At 36.1% G+C, this 18,245-nt stretch overlaps 1 protein-coding gene across 1 annotated transcript in view; it reads right to left on the bottom strand.

The window, feature by feature from the left end:
- The window catches only part of STK3 (serine/threonine kinase 3), a 267,876-nt gene that overhangs the window by 201,624 nt on the left and 48,007 nt on the right, over nucleotides 1–18,245 (bottom strand). The window contains exons 3-4 of the mRNA XM_028113356.2: nucleotides 15,761–15,889; nucleotides 4,072–4,186 (exon numbers count right to left, since the gene is read on the bottom strand). Coding sequence (XP_027969157.1) covers nucleotides 4,072–4,186; nucleotides 15,761–15,889 — 244 coding nt within the window. The remainder of the gene's footprint in view (nucleotides 1–4,071; nucleotides 4,187–15,760; nucleotides 15,890–18,245) is intronic.

Raw genomic sequence — 18,245 nt, 5'->3', positions numbered from 1 at the left:
TCCAAGGTTACTGGTAAACACACTTTCTATGGCCTTTCTTTGCTATATGAACATATCTGTTCAATAACCTGTAATACTAAAACTAAATAGAAGTAACCATGCAAATTACAACTTAGCTACAAAAATGCAACACTGAATAGATGGAGAGAGTTGTTTTATATTCATAGGACAAGCAGCCAAGGAATTGATCCTGTTTCAATTCAACAAACATTTATCAAAGCTTTGCTAGATGCCAGCAGCAAAATATTTCCAAAATGAATACGTAAAAATGTCAGTCCTTGAGTGGCTTATAGTAGGGAAAGGCAACTACAACGATTCTTCTCCTAAATACTCAGAGCTGACCAATTATATGTGATTTCTAGATACCACAGCAGGGTTATCTACACATAGGTTTCACCACACTTAAAAGATGGTTCAAAGCAATGTAATTATTTTGAAAAATAGTCAATTACTAAAATATATGACATCAGGACTTGAGCTGTGTGAGTCTGATCACAGAAATCAGGAATTTAACTCACATATATTTATAGATGCCCCAACACTCAGAAGTTGAAAGATTCAATGAATACTAACTATATGTTCATATAGCAAAGATTCATTGAATACATCTATTTAACATCTCATTTACTCATAATGAAACCAGGAGACTCAAAGAAACTTTTATCACCCACTGGAATACAGAAGGGTTTCAACTTCATCCTGTCTCTAGTAGCACTATTACTGATAACCACAATTACCATTATCAGCTCAAATGCCAACTTTTTGATCGGCCCCATGTTAAGCAGCAACATTTAAATAGATACAATCCCAACCTTTTGCTGCTCAGCCTCAGTTCCAATCACTGGAAAACGCCTAATTAATTCCTAAACCTAATTCTATGCCTTTATCTTTTCCGAAGATAGATGTTTTAGATGTTTTTTAGATGTTTTTAGAAAACATCCTTTTTAGATGTTTTCCAAAGAAAAAGTACAGGTCAAGGTATAAAACCTCTGAAAGATATATTTTGAAGCTCCTTCTTTATTATCTATTCTGACAATAAGATAATTGGTTTTATGACTTTTAAAATATATGAAGCACTCATATAACTATTAACAAACTGTCAGGGAATCCTGAAAATTGGTAAGAAAAATGCCAACAACAATAACAAAAAGATAAGCACAAAAAGGAATAAAAGAGCCAATACACATTAAAAAAAGGTGCAAAGTCTACCTACTAGTCAAAATATGTAAAAAGGTAATAATAATAGTAGTAAAAATTATAATAATAGCAGTTAGAATTTATTATGCTCTTTCTTTATGTGTGAATATACAGTAAAGACTTACCTAATTAATCAACCAATTAGATAAGAAACTACTCAGGAAAACAGGAAAAGTTTCAAAGAGGACACAATATGTGAGCTGGTCCCTCATGGATGCAAATACACTAGGCAAAGCCTGGGAGTAAGGGAAACCCTCAACTCAAAGGTGGAGGAGAGGATAAGTCACTAACATTTACAAAAACACCAAAATATGAATCCAGTTTCTATTCTAGGAGCCATTTCCATTCTAAAGTGCATAATAAAAATGACGTTATGAAAGTGTACAGAGAAGAGAGAGGTAAAACATAAACAGCGTTATACTTCAAGCTAAACAGATTAAACTTAAATATTTTTTAAAAGGTATGTAACTTAATCAGATTTGTTTTTTCCTGAACCTTTAATTTTCAAGGAAACATCTGATCAAAACCAGATAGCAATCGATAATTAAAAATCAGCAATACTTCATCCCTAATGAGATACCTTTCAAAGACAAGCACAATTCTACAAAAAGATGTTACTTAGGTGGTCCTCCAAAAGTCATTCCTTTTAAATCAAAAACTAAAAGAAACCACCAACCTAGAATTCTTTACCCAGTAATTATATCATTCAAAAATGAAGTGAAATAACATTTATCGCCATCATACCCACATAAAAGCATTAAAGGACATGTTCTTCAAGCAACTGAGAAATGCGTAAGAGAATAAGGAACAATTAAAAGCATAAACACTGACAATATAAACAATAAGAATGTCTTGTGCTGTTTAAAATGTATTAAATAGGTACATTAAATTAATAAATTAAAAGAAACAAAGCACATAACAAAAAACAAAAGAGCATATAAACTCTAAAAAAAAAAGTTCCCATACCCTTAGGAAAAAATTGATTGTTCTGTGACCGTGAAAACAATTAATTACTAGAGTGAGTTTTAACAGATCAAGACAACTGTTTCACTGGTCACATTTTTGAAAACCAGCTGATTAATCGATAAGAGCCACACCTCTGAAATTCAGACAATTAGGATTATCACTCCAGTGATCATTCCTATAAAATGATCAAATATTTACAATGTCCAGGCATTTAAAAAAAAGGGATGATACAAATCTTATACTGCTAATCCTCCCAATAGTGGTACTCTTTTCTGATAAATACATAAATGAAAGAAAAGTAGGATGCAAATATTTTTGAGATTTAACAGGAGCTGTTATCAAGGCAATACCCAGAGACAATACACCTACAGCTTCGGATCCTATCTCATGCTGCTCTAAGTTCTTTTTCATATCTGGGAATCATACTCTTCCATGCTACCCCACACCCAAGGATAGCTGTTCTGTGAGAATAACAAACTATTTGAAATGTGTGACTCCCCAGTATATTAAGTGGATTCTATCTTCCAAAAAAAGAATGTGAATGGGGCAAAATATTCCCTTTGATAATGGGTAAAGGAGATTCCTGAAGATAATGATTCATTCATATCTGTATTTTAGAATTAGAGTATACCTTCACGGTTTGTAATTATTGGCAACAAGATAATAAAGTACTTGAATCTAATATTTCCTATCTATTCACACTGGTAACATTAACATTTAAAATCAAGAAAACAGATTTCCCATTTCACACACTTTTTACTTCACATTTCTAATACTTGGTAATTTCAAGTACCAAATGCACTGAGTTTAGCCCTGAAATGATTTTAAAACACTTCTTTAACTGGAGTATAATTATTTTCAATTAAAGCATTGTTCTGCCACTCAAGAATCATCTGATTTACATAAATACTAGTTAAGCACCACAGAAATTCTAAAATATACAATTAGAATGTCACAAATCACTTAATTCATTCTGTCAAAACAGGATTATTTTAATTTCTATTTCACTTCTTTTAAAAGAAATCCTATTTATTTTCTCTAACAGAAAAAAAAATTAGTAGGATAAACTTACAACTTTTTCCCCAAACTTTAAAATTATTCTGGTTAACCACAAATTGACTCAAGTAGTTAAGTATTTTTCTGAATGTATTTTACTGAAATATGTCTGACAACATACAATAATGTCATATAGTAATTAGGTTACTGTTCTACAGAATTACAATTTCACTGATTCACTCTTAACTCTACATTACAGATAAAAAGGTCACTTTTGTCCTTATAAATTATCCAAGTAAATTAGATGCATTTCTAGCATAAATTAAACAATTTTGTTAATAGCTCTTTTACTTAGGATTAAAGCATAACCATAAAAAGGATTATTAAATAACACATTTCACTAACTTGAATTCGCGCGCGCGCGCACACACACACACAAATTATGAGCTAGCTTTATCATTTTCAAACATCCTGACAATATTTGGGAAAATAAAGACAAAAATCGTTTTTCAATTATTTTTTAAAATTCAGAAACATAAAACTTCAATTGTTTACAAACCACAGATTATAACACAGAAAACTTGAAGAAATACCATAAATATTATGCACTTTAAATAAAATTCTAGCCATAACTTACATACTGATTCTAAATGAAAAAGTGGAATACCATGGTAGATTCTCGGTGACTTAATAAAAATTTCCTAACAAATAAATTAAGCAATCATATGACTCTCCAATTTGCCATACAAAGGTATATGGCTGGTTCTCACACCTCATACTAGATCCTTTTACACTGTAAAACCTTTTCTTTTTTCACACTGATATTTTCTTTGTAACAAAATACTACCTAGTCAGATTCTAAAGAATGAATCTTTAGAAATGAGATTAGCAAAACAATTTAAAAATACTTACTGTCTTGTTTCGTAATCTAATTATGTCTGAGACAGAGCCAGCGCCACAGTACTCCATAACAATCCAGAGGTCTGTGTTCTTAAAATAACTGCCATAGTACTTTACAACATATGGGCTAAAGAAAAATATACAGACAATTAAACTTAGTTAATTCCCAAAGAAAATTATTTCTTAATCCCAATAACAAAGTATTTTCAACATTTCATATTGTCCCAATAAGTAAACTTAATGAGTAAATATCTATTGTACATCAAATTGTCTATATGTAGGGTTCACCAACTGTGCATAATTAGGCTTTAATTCATGGATGAAATTTAACAGGATTACAAAGCAGAGGAGGCCCAAATGCTCTGAGTGATTCCCAAGAAAATAAGGCTTTGTTTTGGCAAAGGACTTAGTCTATAACATAAGGAACAAATGAAATATTTTAACTAAAGCATTTTAAATGTAAACCTTTAAGGGAGTTTGCATTCAGTCAAATAATAATATTCAGCTTTAAAATACTCTATAATTCAACGAAGCCAAAAAAATTATTTTTAATTCTCTTTTATTTGGGCCTCTAAAATTCTAAAAATAAGTAATTACAACTATTTTTGCTTTAAATTCAGATAATTAAAATTAATTTATTTTTTTAAGATTTGTATTTATTTATTCATGAGAGACAGAGAGAGAGAGGCAGAGGGAGAAGTAGGCTCCCCAAGGAGCTCGATGTGGGACTCGATCCCAAGACCTCGGGATCATGACCTGAGCTGAAGGCAGACGCTTAACCATCTGAGCCACCCAGGTGCCCTAATATTAACAATTTAAAATATTTCTGAACTGAAGTTTTATGTCTTTCAGAGCAGAATAAACTATGTTTATAACCTAGTTGTTTTTAGGAAGACTCAGAAAGGGACAAATAGTCACATGTTTATTTATTTAATATTTAATACTTAATATTTACTAAGGGCAAGCTATATATACACTGATATGTAAAACATCTTGCCCAATTCAAAGAGGCAGAGTATCCATATTCACAGAATACACAAAAAATAAAAACAAGGTAGCATAAACTATGTATTAAACAGCTTAAATGCTGTAAGAATTAAAATAAGGAAATGGTAGAGCCAGCAGAAAGAATTTGTAGAAAGGGAGGAATTTGAACTATGAAAGAAAGGTTAAAACTTCAAAATATGGGTGAAGGAGAGATAAGAACATTCTAGAAAAAAGAAAGGCCATGAGCAAAAGCACAAAATAGAAAGGAAAAAACCAAGAATGGCATGTTTAGAGGACAACTTGTTCAATAGATATTTTTATCCAGTAGCAGTTACCATGAAAAGTGGCAGCTGTGTAAGATAAATAAGAAACAAGAACCAAATTAGCAAAAAATAATAATAAATGGAAAGTATTATAAAAGACGACATAAAGAGACCACTAAAACAAGAGGTCAAAAGAGGACGGTCAGGGAAGACTTCTCAGTAGGGCCTTTAATTTTAGCCAAGTCAAGAGTAGAGCAGATTGGTTGAAGCTTAAGGGCTCAAAGTAAAAAGGAAGCTCCAAGGCTAGAATTCAATCCTGTTGTATCCTTCTGCTCCTCATTACCTCTGTACAGACTTGCTCCTAACTGGTCTCCTTGTCAGTTTTCTCCCCCATTCTAATCTATGTTCCATATAGTTGACAAGGTTACCTTTCTTTAAAACAAAAATAAAATAAACTGATCATATTGCTCTCCCAATAAAAACAAAACAAAACAAAAACAAAAAACCTCCAATGGCTCTCCATTACTGAAAGAAAAAGATCTTAACTGCTTCAGATCACATAGAAGACCTTTCCAAGTCTACCTTTCTACCCATATCTCTCATCATTCCCCATCTCACACCTTAAATTTGCAGACATACTCAGCTTTGGTAGGTGCTGAGAATGGAAAGTAAATATCAGGAGTTCCTAAATGTTCACTGAACCACTGAAGAAAAGTGCTTGTTTACAAACAAATGAAACTAATCTACACACCCCAAACTTCAACTTATGGGAAACATAAAAAAGCCTTCTTTACATATACTTCTTTGGGGTATGAGTGCCTGTGTAGAAACCTTTACAGAAGAGTACTGCTCTTACACCTAGCTATGCATCAGAAACACCTGTGACCCAGGTCCCACACCTTGGGGTTTCTAATTCAGTAGGTCTTTTAAAAGCTCTATGGTGACTCTGATATAGACCCATAGTTAAACCTCACTCCAGGAGAATAGCGAGAATAGCCTTCAAAGAGCTTCTTTCAATATTAATATTCTCATTCAAAATTTGGGAAAGTATTAAGTAACAATGAATTCAATTATATTCACTGAAAAGCACATAGAAAACATATTTTATCTTGCAATACACTGGCGTAATCAGCAGTTCTAAGGGTAGGACTGACAGCCCTTATGAAAATTAGGGATTCTAACTTGGGCAGCTACCTGAAGAAGCAACTCTATCTCTCTTTAGGGATGAGTCAAGAGAACAGCTTTGGAGACAGGTAAAATTCTCTTCAAAAAATACTTTGTGGTCCATTCTAATACACAATCAAGTACATGGATCAAGATCCAACAGTTCTATATCATAAAACATGGCCTCAATAATTATAACCTAGAAAAGTATTCAAGCAGATAGGGCTAAATAGCCACATTAAGGACACATACCTGAATACAGTTTCTATCATGCATTCAACATTCATTCATTGACCCTCTGCTTACACCAGATGTTCAATATGCAGTGGTGAACCACATAAACACAATTCTGATTCTCAAAGAGCACACACCAGCATGAAATACATTGGTATTAGAGAAGTAAACCCACAGATAAATACAATTACTAAGTGTGGTTTAAAAGGGGGAGGGGGCTGCCATGAGAAAAACTGGCTGAGCCTTTACTTTGCATTCATCATTTCTCCAATAAAACTGTTCTTAGTTCATATGAAAGAATGGAGTAACATCCATATTCCATGGTAGTCCCTGACTCGGAAAGCACTAGAGTATATGGAAAAACTTGGAAAGCAGACAGGGGTGAGCTTTAACAACCAAATATCCCCCTTCCATTGAATGGCTGTGGATTACAATTTAGATTTAGATAAAGAAAATTTAGATAAAGAAAAAATGCTTAACCGCAAAGATTTATATAGAATAGCGGCCTGCAATTGGTCATCCTCTGATAGCTTCTACATCAATACTTTTTTTACAATTTTAAAGCACTTACAGTATCTTGTAATTACTTTGTCACTGACTTTTATCTGCCTCCCCCAGAAGAAAAGAAGCTTCATGAGGTTAGATGCCAATCTGGTTTGCTCTCCGTTCTATCCTCAGTACCTCCCTTCTTATTTGTACAAAAGAAAGCAGTGAATAAGTGAACAAAGGAATAATCACAGAAGACTTAACAGAAGGGACTTAATGTACACCTTCCCAAAAGAATAACATTTAAGGTAAGATTCAAAGGTTTGCTGGAAGTTAACCAGATAAAGAGCAACCAGGCACCGAGAACTGTCTGTGCAAAGGCCCTGAGGAGAGAAAGAGCAAATCATTCTCAAGAAATCGAAAGATGAGTGTGCCTAGAATAAAGTGAGTGAAGACTACGGTTGAATACCATGTAGTTGCAGACAGAGGCAGAAGCCTGATCATGAAGGGCCTCAAAACCAAGGTAAGGAAATTGGGCTTTATTGGATATGTAAAAGAAGATCTGAGAAGAATTTTAAGCAGAGCAATAACATGACCTAATTTATACTTGTAAGATTTCTCTGGCTGCCGCATCAAAGCTAGATCGTGGGAAAGCAAATATGGACATAGGTAGAACAATTAGAAGATCATGTTAATCTAAGCATGCAAGAGATAAGAGATTGCATTGTGCCTATCTTTTTATTTTCTGTATTTATGATGCTTTGACATCTGAGACCTGCTGATGAGGCCTCCATTGTCCCTCTCAGAATCAGCTCATTCCTAGAGGTAGCACCTGCGAGTGTTCCCTTCATATGCAATCAAACCAATCAGAAGTCCATACCCCCAACCACCTCCAGGGCCACTGTTTCCCTAACCTCATCAGCCCAGAGCCAAATACCAGACAACGAGGGACTGCCCTACACCCCAGAGCCCATTGAAATCATTCGAACTAACCAATCCTAAACCTGTTTACGCTAGCTCATCCATTCCTTCCCACAGAACCACAATGAAGGCTCTTCCCCATGTTTTCTGCTCTCTCCCTCTGCCTCCTAACTGATCCTGGTGCTTCCCTGTATGTCTTCCCTCACCTTCCTCACCTGATCTTGCATGGCAGGCTTGCATCTCTTGGGATCTGTAAGTATAGTAATTTATTTCACCATACCTAAACAATAATAAAACCTATATTTTTAAAAAGAGATGTGGTGAATTGGAGTGGGAGTAAAAGAAACAGAAAAGAGAACAAATTCAAGAGATATTTGCAAGGTACATTCAACAGAATTTGATAATGATATAGACTGGCAAGCTAGGAGGCAGTAAGCAAGTCTTCTTCAGTGTTTTATCCCCTGTGCCTCCCTTCAATAGCACACTTAACATAAATTTAAGACTGGCAAATGCAAATTAAAATTTAAAGCTGTAATTAAAAAAAATTACATACACAGGTACAAATACGCTCAGCGAGCACAAGACCTGGGGTTTCTAACTCAGGCTGTTTCCACTGACATAGACGTCATTCATTCAGATTCATTCATCATTCATTCATGTATCATTTTAAAATAATCAACATTCACTGAACAACATATATGGCCTAAGGGCAGAAGCTAGGGAGAAAAATGGGTAGACTTTAGTGACAAGAAATGCCAGTCAAGGCAATGGGGAATCCCTGGAGAAATTTATGCAAGAAAATAATACAATCAAATAGCATTTAAAGAGGATTATCGTATGCAAGACTGTCAGGGGCCAAAGGTGAAACTGTTCAGTTCAGCCAGCCAGTTAACGAACTGTACGGTTATTCAGACATCCTAACATCTGTTTTTTAACCATACGTTGATTCTTAAAGGCTAGAGGGGAGGCAGAGTTTCCTTCAAGATACAAGCTCCATGTTATTTATCTAATTTAAGCAACACACAAAATTTTAATTCAGCCGTAATTCCTAAGAATCTTGACTAAGTCGCTGTATGGACTTAGAAGACATATGAGAACCCAGCAATTCTGTATATTTTTGGCACTGCTAAATAGTTCAATATGACTTAGAAAATTCCACTGGGTGGAGGGACAAGGAAGACCCAAGTCAAATTACTGCACACACTAGGAAGCAAAGGTGAAACATGATGCCTTGATAACTGGGGTGACAATCAGGAGCCATGTTCCTCTCCTTCCTCCTGAGCCATCTCCCACCGCTTCCCTCTCCTGTCCCCTGTCTTCATTTCACTTCCCCTCTTTAACACCTTCAACCCAGTGGAACTATGTACCATCTTCCCCAACTTTTTTGGGGGATGGGTGGTGCTCCCTCTCATTCCATGCCTAATGACCATATCCTTTCCAGTCCTGTATCCTTTCCACACCTCCTCCACACCCTTTATCCTGCCAATCTTCCGCCAGTAGCCCAATTCAAGACAGAAACTGTATAAAATGAGAAGTGACCAGAGAGAAAAATGGAAGCACTACAAACTCTTCTTGTCTATTTGCACCTTATATGAACACTACTCGCAGTACAAATTATTTGTAGTGAATTGTTATGTTTAAGCTTCTTATGGAAATTCAAATGTCAATTTTTACTGCCTAAAAGGTAATTAACATTTTTATACTAAGTTGAACTTCATCTTAATTGAACATAACCATGTATTGCTAAAGGTATTTTTTAACAGGTTTTATCTTTTGAGGTTTAGGTTCACAGCAAAATTGAGTAAAAGATACAGAGATTTCCTATATACTCCCTGCCCCCACACATGCCTAGATTTCCCCCATCATCAACATCCCCCTCCTGAGTGGTACATTTGAAACAACTGAGAAATCTAATCTAAATCTAAACTGACACATCATACACAGTAGTTTCACTGCCCTAAAAATCCTCTGTGCTCCACCCATTCCTCCTTCCCACCCTCCTAACCCCTAGCAATCACTGATCCTTTTTTTGTCTCCATAGTTTTGTCTTTTCCAAAATGTCATATAGTGGGAACCATACAGTATGTAGCCTTTGCTGATTGGCTTCTTCCACTTAATAATATGCATTTAAGTTTCCTTATGTCTTTTCGTGGTTTGATAGCTCATTTCCTTTAAGTGCTGAGAAATATTCCATTGTCTGGATGTACCACAGTTTATTTATGCACTCACCTACTGAAGGACATCTTGGTTGCTTCCCAGTTTTTGGTAATTATTAATAAAGTTGCTATAAACATCCATGTGCAGGTTTTTATGTGAACATAAGTTTTCAACTCCTTTGGGTAAACACCAAGAAGTATGACTGCTGGATTATATGGTTAAAAGTACGTTAAGTTTTATACGAAACCGACCAAACTGACTTTGAAACTGGCTGTACTATTCTGCATTGCCACCAGCAACAAATGGAAGTTCCTTCTGCTCCACACCCTCACCAAGATTTGGTGTTGTCGGTGTTCCAGATTTGGCCCATTTGAATAGGTGTGTAGTGGTATCTCAGTGTTGTTTAATTTGCATTTCTCTGATGTGCGAAATAGGATGTGAAACACCTTTTCATGCGCTTATTTGCCATCTGCGAATCTTCGAATCTTCGCTGGTAAGGTCTCTCTTGAGGCCTTTGCTCATTTTTTAATTGGGTTGTTTGTATTCTTGTTAAGTTTTAAGAATTCTTTGTTTATTTTGGATAACAGTCCTTAACAGATACATCTTTTGCAAACATTTTCTAAGTCTTCCCATTATGAACATGTGATAATTAAAATACTAAGAAATGGCTATTTTTCACTACATAAGTTTCACTAACATCCTTCTACCATCTTAATAGTGTTCTAAACTTAATGGGGTAATACAGTCCTTTTACAAAAGCAAGATGAATATTCTCCTATGAAAACTGAACCGTTCCCAATATAAACCCGAATCACAGCAATTCATTTCTTGGCCCATCCAAAAATGAATATACATATACATGAACTGACACAAATTGCCAAAACTCATCACAAATCCTTCAATATGGTGATTTTCCAACTTTTGGGGGGATGGGGGGAAGGCCCTCACTCACAGTGTTTAAATGGAATTCTACCCAGAAACAGCAAACAGAAGAGGTAGGAGAGGGATGACACTGGTAGAAGCCTCGGAGCAGACCAGCGAAAAATGTGCTATTCCCCACACACAGATCACCTCTCCTCTTTGCCCCCCAAATCTAAGTCATCCATAGTCACTCAGTTTGGGTATGACCTCCCTGGGGTAGCTTTCCCTGGGAATCTCCAATGGTGAGATGTTAGATATGCCTTCCAACCTACAGAGTTCCCCATACTTACCTCATCACAGCTCTTACCACACTGTATTAAAACAGCACATCCAGTCATCGGCCTCTACTATCTGACTGAAAGTCCCTCTAAAGTCTAAGACTCATTCATTGTTTTATCTCCTGTGAGCAACACATAAAGGCTACCCTCAGCAGTAGGTACTCAACATATATCAGTTGAGTGAATAAGTGAGTAAGTGTGTGCCTTGATGCATGTGGTAACAACACATTTCTCTTGGCTTATATATGAGAAGTTCCTTGAGGAGTGTAAGAACCAGGAATGTAGGGGCTGTGTCAACTGTGGCTCCCTTGGATCCACGTTACCCAGCACACATATTCCCAAGTATTACTGCCCAGTTCCTGCCTCCACCCCAAGCTTCAGTTTGAACTGCTGGAATCTTTTTTGTAGACCTTGCTTTCTTCAGCACTGGCCCTGGAGTCAGCAAATGTGGGTTTTTACAGCATCCCAGTCCCTAACTAGCTGTGTGATCCTGGACAATTCACATTAAATCTCTAGGTCTCATTTTCTGTACCTGTAAAATAGTTCTAAAATATGCTTTAGTACCAGGAGCCTTTTCCTCAAATAAAATTTTAGAATGAGTCCCAATATAGGAAAAAAGATAAAAGCCATGACTAAAATTTTTCATTCTGCTCAATTCTTCACTGTTTGAGGAAAATACCCCGACCTCCTTAGAGCAGAGTACATTTGCAAAACTCTAAACTAATAGAGATCTAGTGTAGCATTAACATTTTATGATTTATATATTCAACAAATATTTATTAAATGTCTATTCTGTGCCAAGCACTGGACTAGACACAAAAGATTCTGTAATAAACAATGCAGATGGGCTTCCTCAAATATTTATGCCAAAATGCAGTATTAAACACATGTTTAACATTTACTAAAATGAACAAAAAAAATTTAAACACCCTCTGGTCTCTCTTTTGGGAGTGTAGAAAGGAAGACAATTTGCCAAGTGCTCAACTAGCGGCACAGACTTCATTTCAATTTCAGAAATGCAAATCTCATTTTCTCTAACCAAATTCCACTGCTGTAAGTGGGAATTTTTCAATTTGTATTGTTTTCTTGCAAATCATTTTTATGTCAGTTTCCCAGTAACACATCTACATTACCACTAGTAATTAGTAGCTAAAATGTAATGCATGCTCCTGTCATTTCCTAGTTTATTTTTCACTTGCCTTATCTTTTAGCATTTTTAGGATCTTTTAACCTAGTAATTTTTCTCATCCTTCACTATTTCATATGAATAGTGAACCTGAAAGTGAAATCCAAAAGGCATGAGCCATATTTTTTTACCAGTAATTGTTTCACCCATTTATTTATTTCATTCAACAAGTATTTGAACATCCCTACTATGTACAGAGCATTCTGCTATAAAGTGGTACAAAATTTCTAGAAACGTGTTCATTTTCTTCCCCTTTTATTCTTTCCTTTTCTTTCCCCTTAGTAGTTTAAAGTATATAACAAGAACAAGGACCAGATTTCCCTATGGTTCCCTCAACCTATAATGCGCTTCCATATTCTTTATACATACCATATCCATTCACATTCACTCAATAAAAAAAAGTACAGTGCTAGACATTGCACAGACATTCTTGTCTATGTCTAAGCAATATGATTCCTTTTCTCAGGGAATGAAGGAAAGGAAATATGATTCCTTTTCTCAGGGAATGAAGGGAAGGAAATATGATTCCTTTTCTCAGGGAATGAAGGGAAGAATAAAGATAGTGAAGACATTTCAGGAGAATCTATAAGACGGTGTCATCATAAGTACCAGAAAAAGAAACAAAGACGACTCTCAGTTTTGTTGTGCAAAGACTAAGTAGGTGATGATGCCACGAACACAACAGGAATTTGAGAGGCTTCTCTGCAACAGTTAAAAATCTTATCTAAGAATGTTAATCTGGATCTTGTCCAGTTGAGTCACCCAGACAAGAATCAGTAATACTTGTATTTGAATAACCACTATGTGGCAAGGTCCAAGGGCACTTAGTAAGACATAATCCCAAATTCACAGAATTTAAGAGTCAGGTGACAGAGAATGCAAGTAAACATGTGCTTAAAGAGAAACACAGGTAAAAGAGAAGATTGGAAGCATAAGCATAATTATGAAGAGTCTTATACGCCATCCTTAGGAGACTGGATCTATCCAGGCAATGGGACACTTATGTTTTAAACTGAGAAGGGCTTGATTAGGTTTGCATTCTAGCTTCCAGGTAGAAAATGAGTTGGAGGAGTCAAAAATGAAAGCAAAGTGAAAAAATAGGAAGATGAGAAAGAAATATGAGCAAGAGCTGATAGGTCCTAAGATGCACCAAGGTTAGAGGAAGATATGTATAATAGGTAATAATTGAGACCCTGCCTTTCCTAGAGCACGCTCAATTAAAATCTCTAAAGGACAACACTAGTCCCTAAGGTATATTTAACCATAATAATAAAGTAATAACAGCAACACACAATACCAAAAGTATTAAGTACCTGATGGGCCCAACACTACTCTAGGCTCAATTTTTCCTTTTCTACACCAAATTGTGGGAACCACATTCTTATCAAATTACCATATTAATAGCAAGATCTGGGAAAACTTTGGAATTACATATTTTGGTCTGGGAGCTGAGGAATGTATTATTTTTTTCTATAACCACTTGAATTTCCAGTTATACAGACTTTATGAAAAATATATAATATAATCCAAATATATAGCATATAATAAAGAAAAGCAAAACTGAACAGTCTCAAGAAACAAAGTTCCTCTAGGATTATTCAGTCACCTCATTAGCCAAAGGACTTACAATATAAGGATGTTACATACTTTTGGGAGGGAAAGTTTTTCACAGCTCTCGTATTAACAGGGCCCTGATTAGCTTAGGGGTGACAGTGTGTTCAGATGCCATTAAATCATCAGCTGAAAGACACCATGTGACTCAGTCAATTTTGATGAATAAAACGTAAGCTGAGAGTTTCTGGAAAAGCCCTTTCCTGCTTTTTTTTTTTTAAAAGATTTTTTTATTCATTTGACAGAGAGACACACAGCGAGAGAGGGAACACAAGCAGGAGGAGTGGGAGAGGGAGAAACAGGCTTCCCGCGGAGCAGAGAGCCTGATGCAGGGCTCTCTCAATCGATCCCCAGACCCCGGGATCATGACCTGAGCCAAAGGCTTAACGACTGAGCCACCCAGGCACCCCCCTTTCCTGCTTTTTCCCTTTTCCTCCTGCCTGGAACATAAACATAAGGCTGGAGCAAGAGCAGCCCTCTTACAACCATGAGCTAATAAGCATGGGGACAAAGAGCACATATTAAGTTCAGCACAGTGTAAGAAAAGAAGTCTGAGACAGTTGTCACTTTGTTGCTGCCACTATAGACCTTCTGTAAAGGGAGAGTAATAAAATCTCTTTTCAATTAAGTAACTATAGGCTAAACATAGTCCTAATTTATAAACTCTGCATCCCTGACTGGGCTGTTTAATAGGGCATATAAGACCCTTCATGACCAGCTCGACTTAACCTATCCCAAATCATTTCACACCAATCTCTCTGTCTCACACCTTCCACTCCAGTAATTCTAAACCTTGTCAAAACAGCACATACCAGGGAGCTGTTTTTCACCTCTCTTCTTGTAATTCTCTTTACTGTCTCTCATCCCTCCATTTCTTCACCCAGTTTTAATTAACTCTTCCTCAGCATGCCAGACTTCATAACTCCTGCTGGGGGAGGTGCCCTTCCTCCTAGCTCTCACATCACCCCCTGCAACATGCTGACTATGTGTATCACAGCTATTTCTTTAAGGATCTGTCTTCCCAAAGAGGTTACCAGCTCCTCAAGAAGAAAAACAGTATCTTTGTTCTCTTGGTATTTCTAGATCCTGGTACAGTATGTGGCCCACTGGGAATGCTCGGTAAGTGTTGAATGAATTAGAGTTACATAAAACATGTCTGTTTTTAATCAGTAAAAACAATTATATAAAAAGACTGTTAAATTACCTCCCTTAACATCAAAAATAATTTTCACCCATATATTTGCCCCCCAAATGGGAAAACAGCTTGAGTGCTTTCTATGACCACATGTTGCTTTATAACATCATTTCTGCTTTAGAACTGTAAGTCCTAAAGACAACCCTACAAAACTATCCTCATCTTCCCTGAAGGATTAGTCTCACTTCAGATTCAAAGTCAGAAAACTAACCAGATGACCAAAACATATATTTTCTTATGCATTATCAGCAAAATTCATCAAAATGAAGGTAAATAAAGAAATAAAATCTCTTCATACCTGTCACATTGTTGCATTATGGAAATTTCTTTGATTATTTCCTGAAGATCCGACTCAACAGGTACTTGTTTAATTGCCACAACTTGACCAGATTCCTTATGTATTGCTTTAAATACACTTCCATAAGATCTAAAAGAAACCAAGACATTTATTTTTTTCCTTTCAAACATCATAAGTATTAGAAAAAATCTACAAGTTTTTGCATGTAGTCTTTTCCAATTTAAAACACTACTTAATGGTGATAAATCAAAGTAAACAAGTAAGAAAAGTGAATTATACCTTAGCTTTAATGTTTCAATTATATACTTAAAATCTACTAAAATCATCAAGTTAATACGTAAAGATTTGCTTTTTTCTTATGAATGAAAGAAAGAGACTTACAGTTTGTCAACTCAAACAAATGCAGCATTAAGAAGATATAAATGGAAATCAAAAGAATGAAATGTAAAATAAAAACAGCCAAAGTCTCAAGTTACCACAAAAGGCTTAGCTCACCTTAAGCAAAATCATGCCCAGAATATCAAAGTCCCATGCCTGTTCAGACTGTATAAAAACACGTGAAACCCTCAGCTGCGGACCACGGCAGACCAAAATTAGAGACGCAGGGAATCTGGTTTCCCCTAAGTCACACATCCAAGGTCTCCTCAAACGCTCTTTCTCCTCCTCGGGAGCAAGATCACACACTGACAGGTAATAAGAGGATCTAATTTCCACTTGCCTAAAAAGCATCTCTGCTACAACCCTTGAAATTTTGCCAAGTAAATATTTCTGTGCTTTAAAAAGCAGAAACAATGAGAGAGAGAAGCCATGTATACTTTGGTATGAAATAGAAGACAAAGTAAACCCTGCTAGCACTTACTGTTCTGATTGTCAGCCAGGTACTAGGGTTGGTGTTTTATGAGCATTATCAAATTCAACCCTCTCAATTGTGAGGTAAAATACTACTATCACCATTTTCTGAGATGAGGAAACAGACTCCAATAGTTAACCAACAAGGACAGAATTTAAACATACAAGGATTCCAAAGATCATATTCTTCTCACTATATCATTTCTATAGAAGAGAAAGAAGAACAAGCCATTGGAAGATATAGAATGTTTCCTAATATTAGAAAGCTATGCAAAATCACTTTCAAATGTATAATCTCTTACAATACGTGAAAAATAAGTGATAAAACAGCTACCTTAACAAAATGAATTTTATCCTCTTCTGTTTCTTTAAACTTTCCTAAGTAATTTAGTTTGACACTCAGAGACACTGTGTGTGTGTAGTCCTAATTTATACACATGAACACACACAAACACACACACACACATCCCCTTAAAAGTCATGTATGTATGTATACATATACATGTATATAAACCTATGTGTGTATATATATTTCCTCAAAAGTCAATAAAGAATTCAGTGCTGGATTATCTATCATGAATTAAGCAACACCATCACTCCCTTCTGAAGTCCCATCACAGCAAAAGAGAAGCTGGGAACCCCAAATTGTGGTTCCCAAAATTCCTTTCCCTGAATGGATCCCAGTTAAGAGTCTGACAATAAGAAGTATATGCATGAAATCTGAATGGCAAAAAGTTAAGGAGAAACCATCATTCTCCAGATGTAGTTGTAGCAAATGAATTGGCAGGTATGAGAGACGCAACAGCCTCCTGCAGAGCTTTTGATAACCACCACACTGCTGCTACAGAATGAGATCATTGGCGGGAGCTTCTCAAAGACTCTTAAGGATTCCAGGAGATCCCCAGTGAGCTTTTAAGAAACACCCACTGCAGTGTTTCAGGCTGAGATATTCAGTGTTGGCTTCTCTAACCTTCAGCAGCAGATTTGATGACCTTTGCATCTGTGGCCCTTCCATAAATCATTTGAGCTCCTAACTTTATAATAAACTCACTATACCCAGAATACATAGAGTACTCAGCGGGGAGCGGGGAGCCTGCTTCTCCCTCTCCCACTTCCCTTGCTTCCACTCGTCCTTGCTCGCTCTGTCAAATAAATAAATAAAATCTTAAAAAAAAGGGGGATGAAGAATGCTATGGTGAAAATAAGAGTACAAATACTATGGAACAGGCTGGCTGCCCTGGCCTACACTGGACCAGTTATATAACAAATGTAACAAGCTCAGAGCTTAGACTTCCAGCTCAAGACTGAGGACCAGAAAAATTCTGAATGCCCCAAAAGAATTTCTTAATTCTTGTAGGCACAGGGCTGAGACTTCCAAAAACAAACTCAAGGTCTAATCTAAGCTGGATTACATTGCAAACTAAATTCACAGCTCTGTTCTGTTAAAGTTAGGCTTTTAACTATAAAGAGAGGTAACCAGAGAATTGGTAATGGGACATTTAAGTAGATATTTATTAATCTGAGTACCTTGAACCCCCCAAGTCCTAAAGGCACCCCTTGCCAACAAAAGCAACCCTATTCCTCAGTCCAAGAAGATGAGCCTCACAATGCCTAAAGACTCCATAATGACCTCACC

The sequence above is a fragment of the Eumetopias jubatus genome, unplaced genomic scaffold, assembly GCF_037043125.1.
Source record: "Eumetopias jubatus isolate StellerSeaLion01/CBP00866 unplaced genomic scaffold, mEumJub1_p1.0 scaffold_4, whole genome shotgun sequence".
NCBI lineage: Eukaryota > Metazoa > Chordata > Mammalia > Carnivora > Otariidae > Eumetopias > Eumetopias jubatus.
This window is presented reverse-complemented; position numbering and strand designations above follow the sequence as displayed.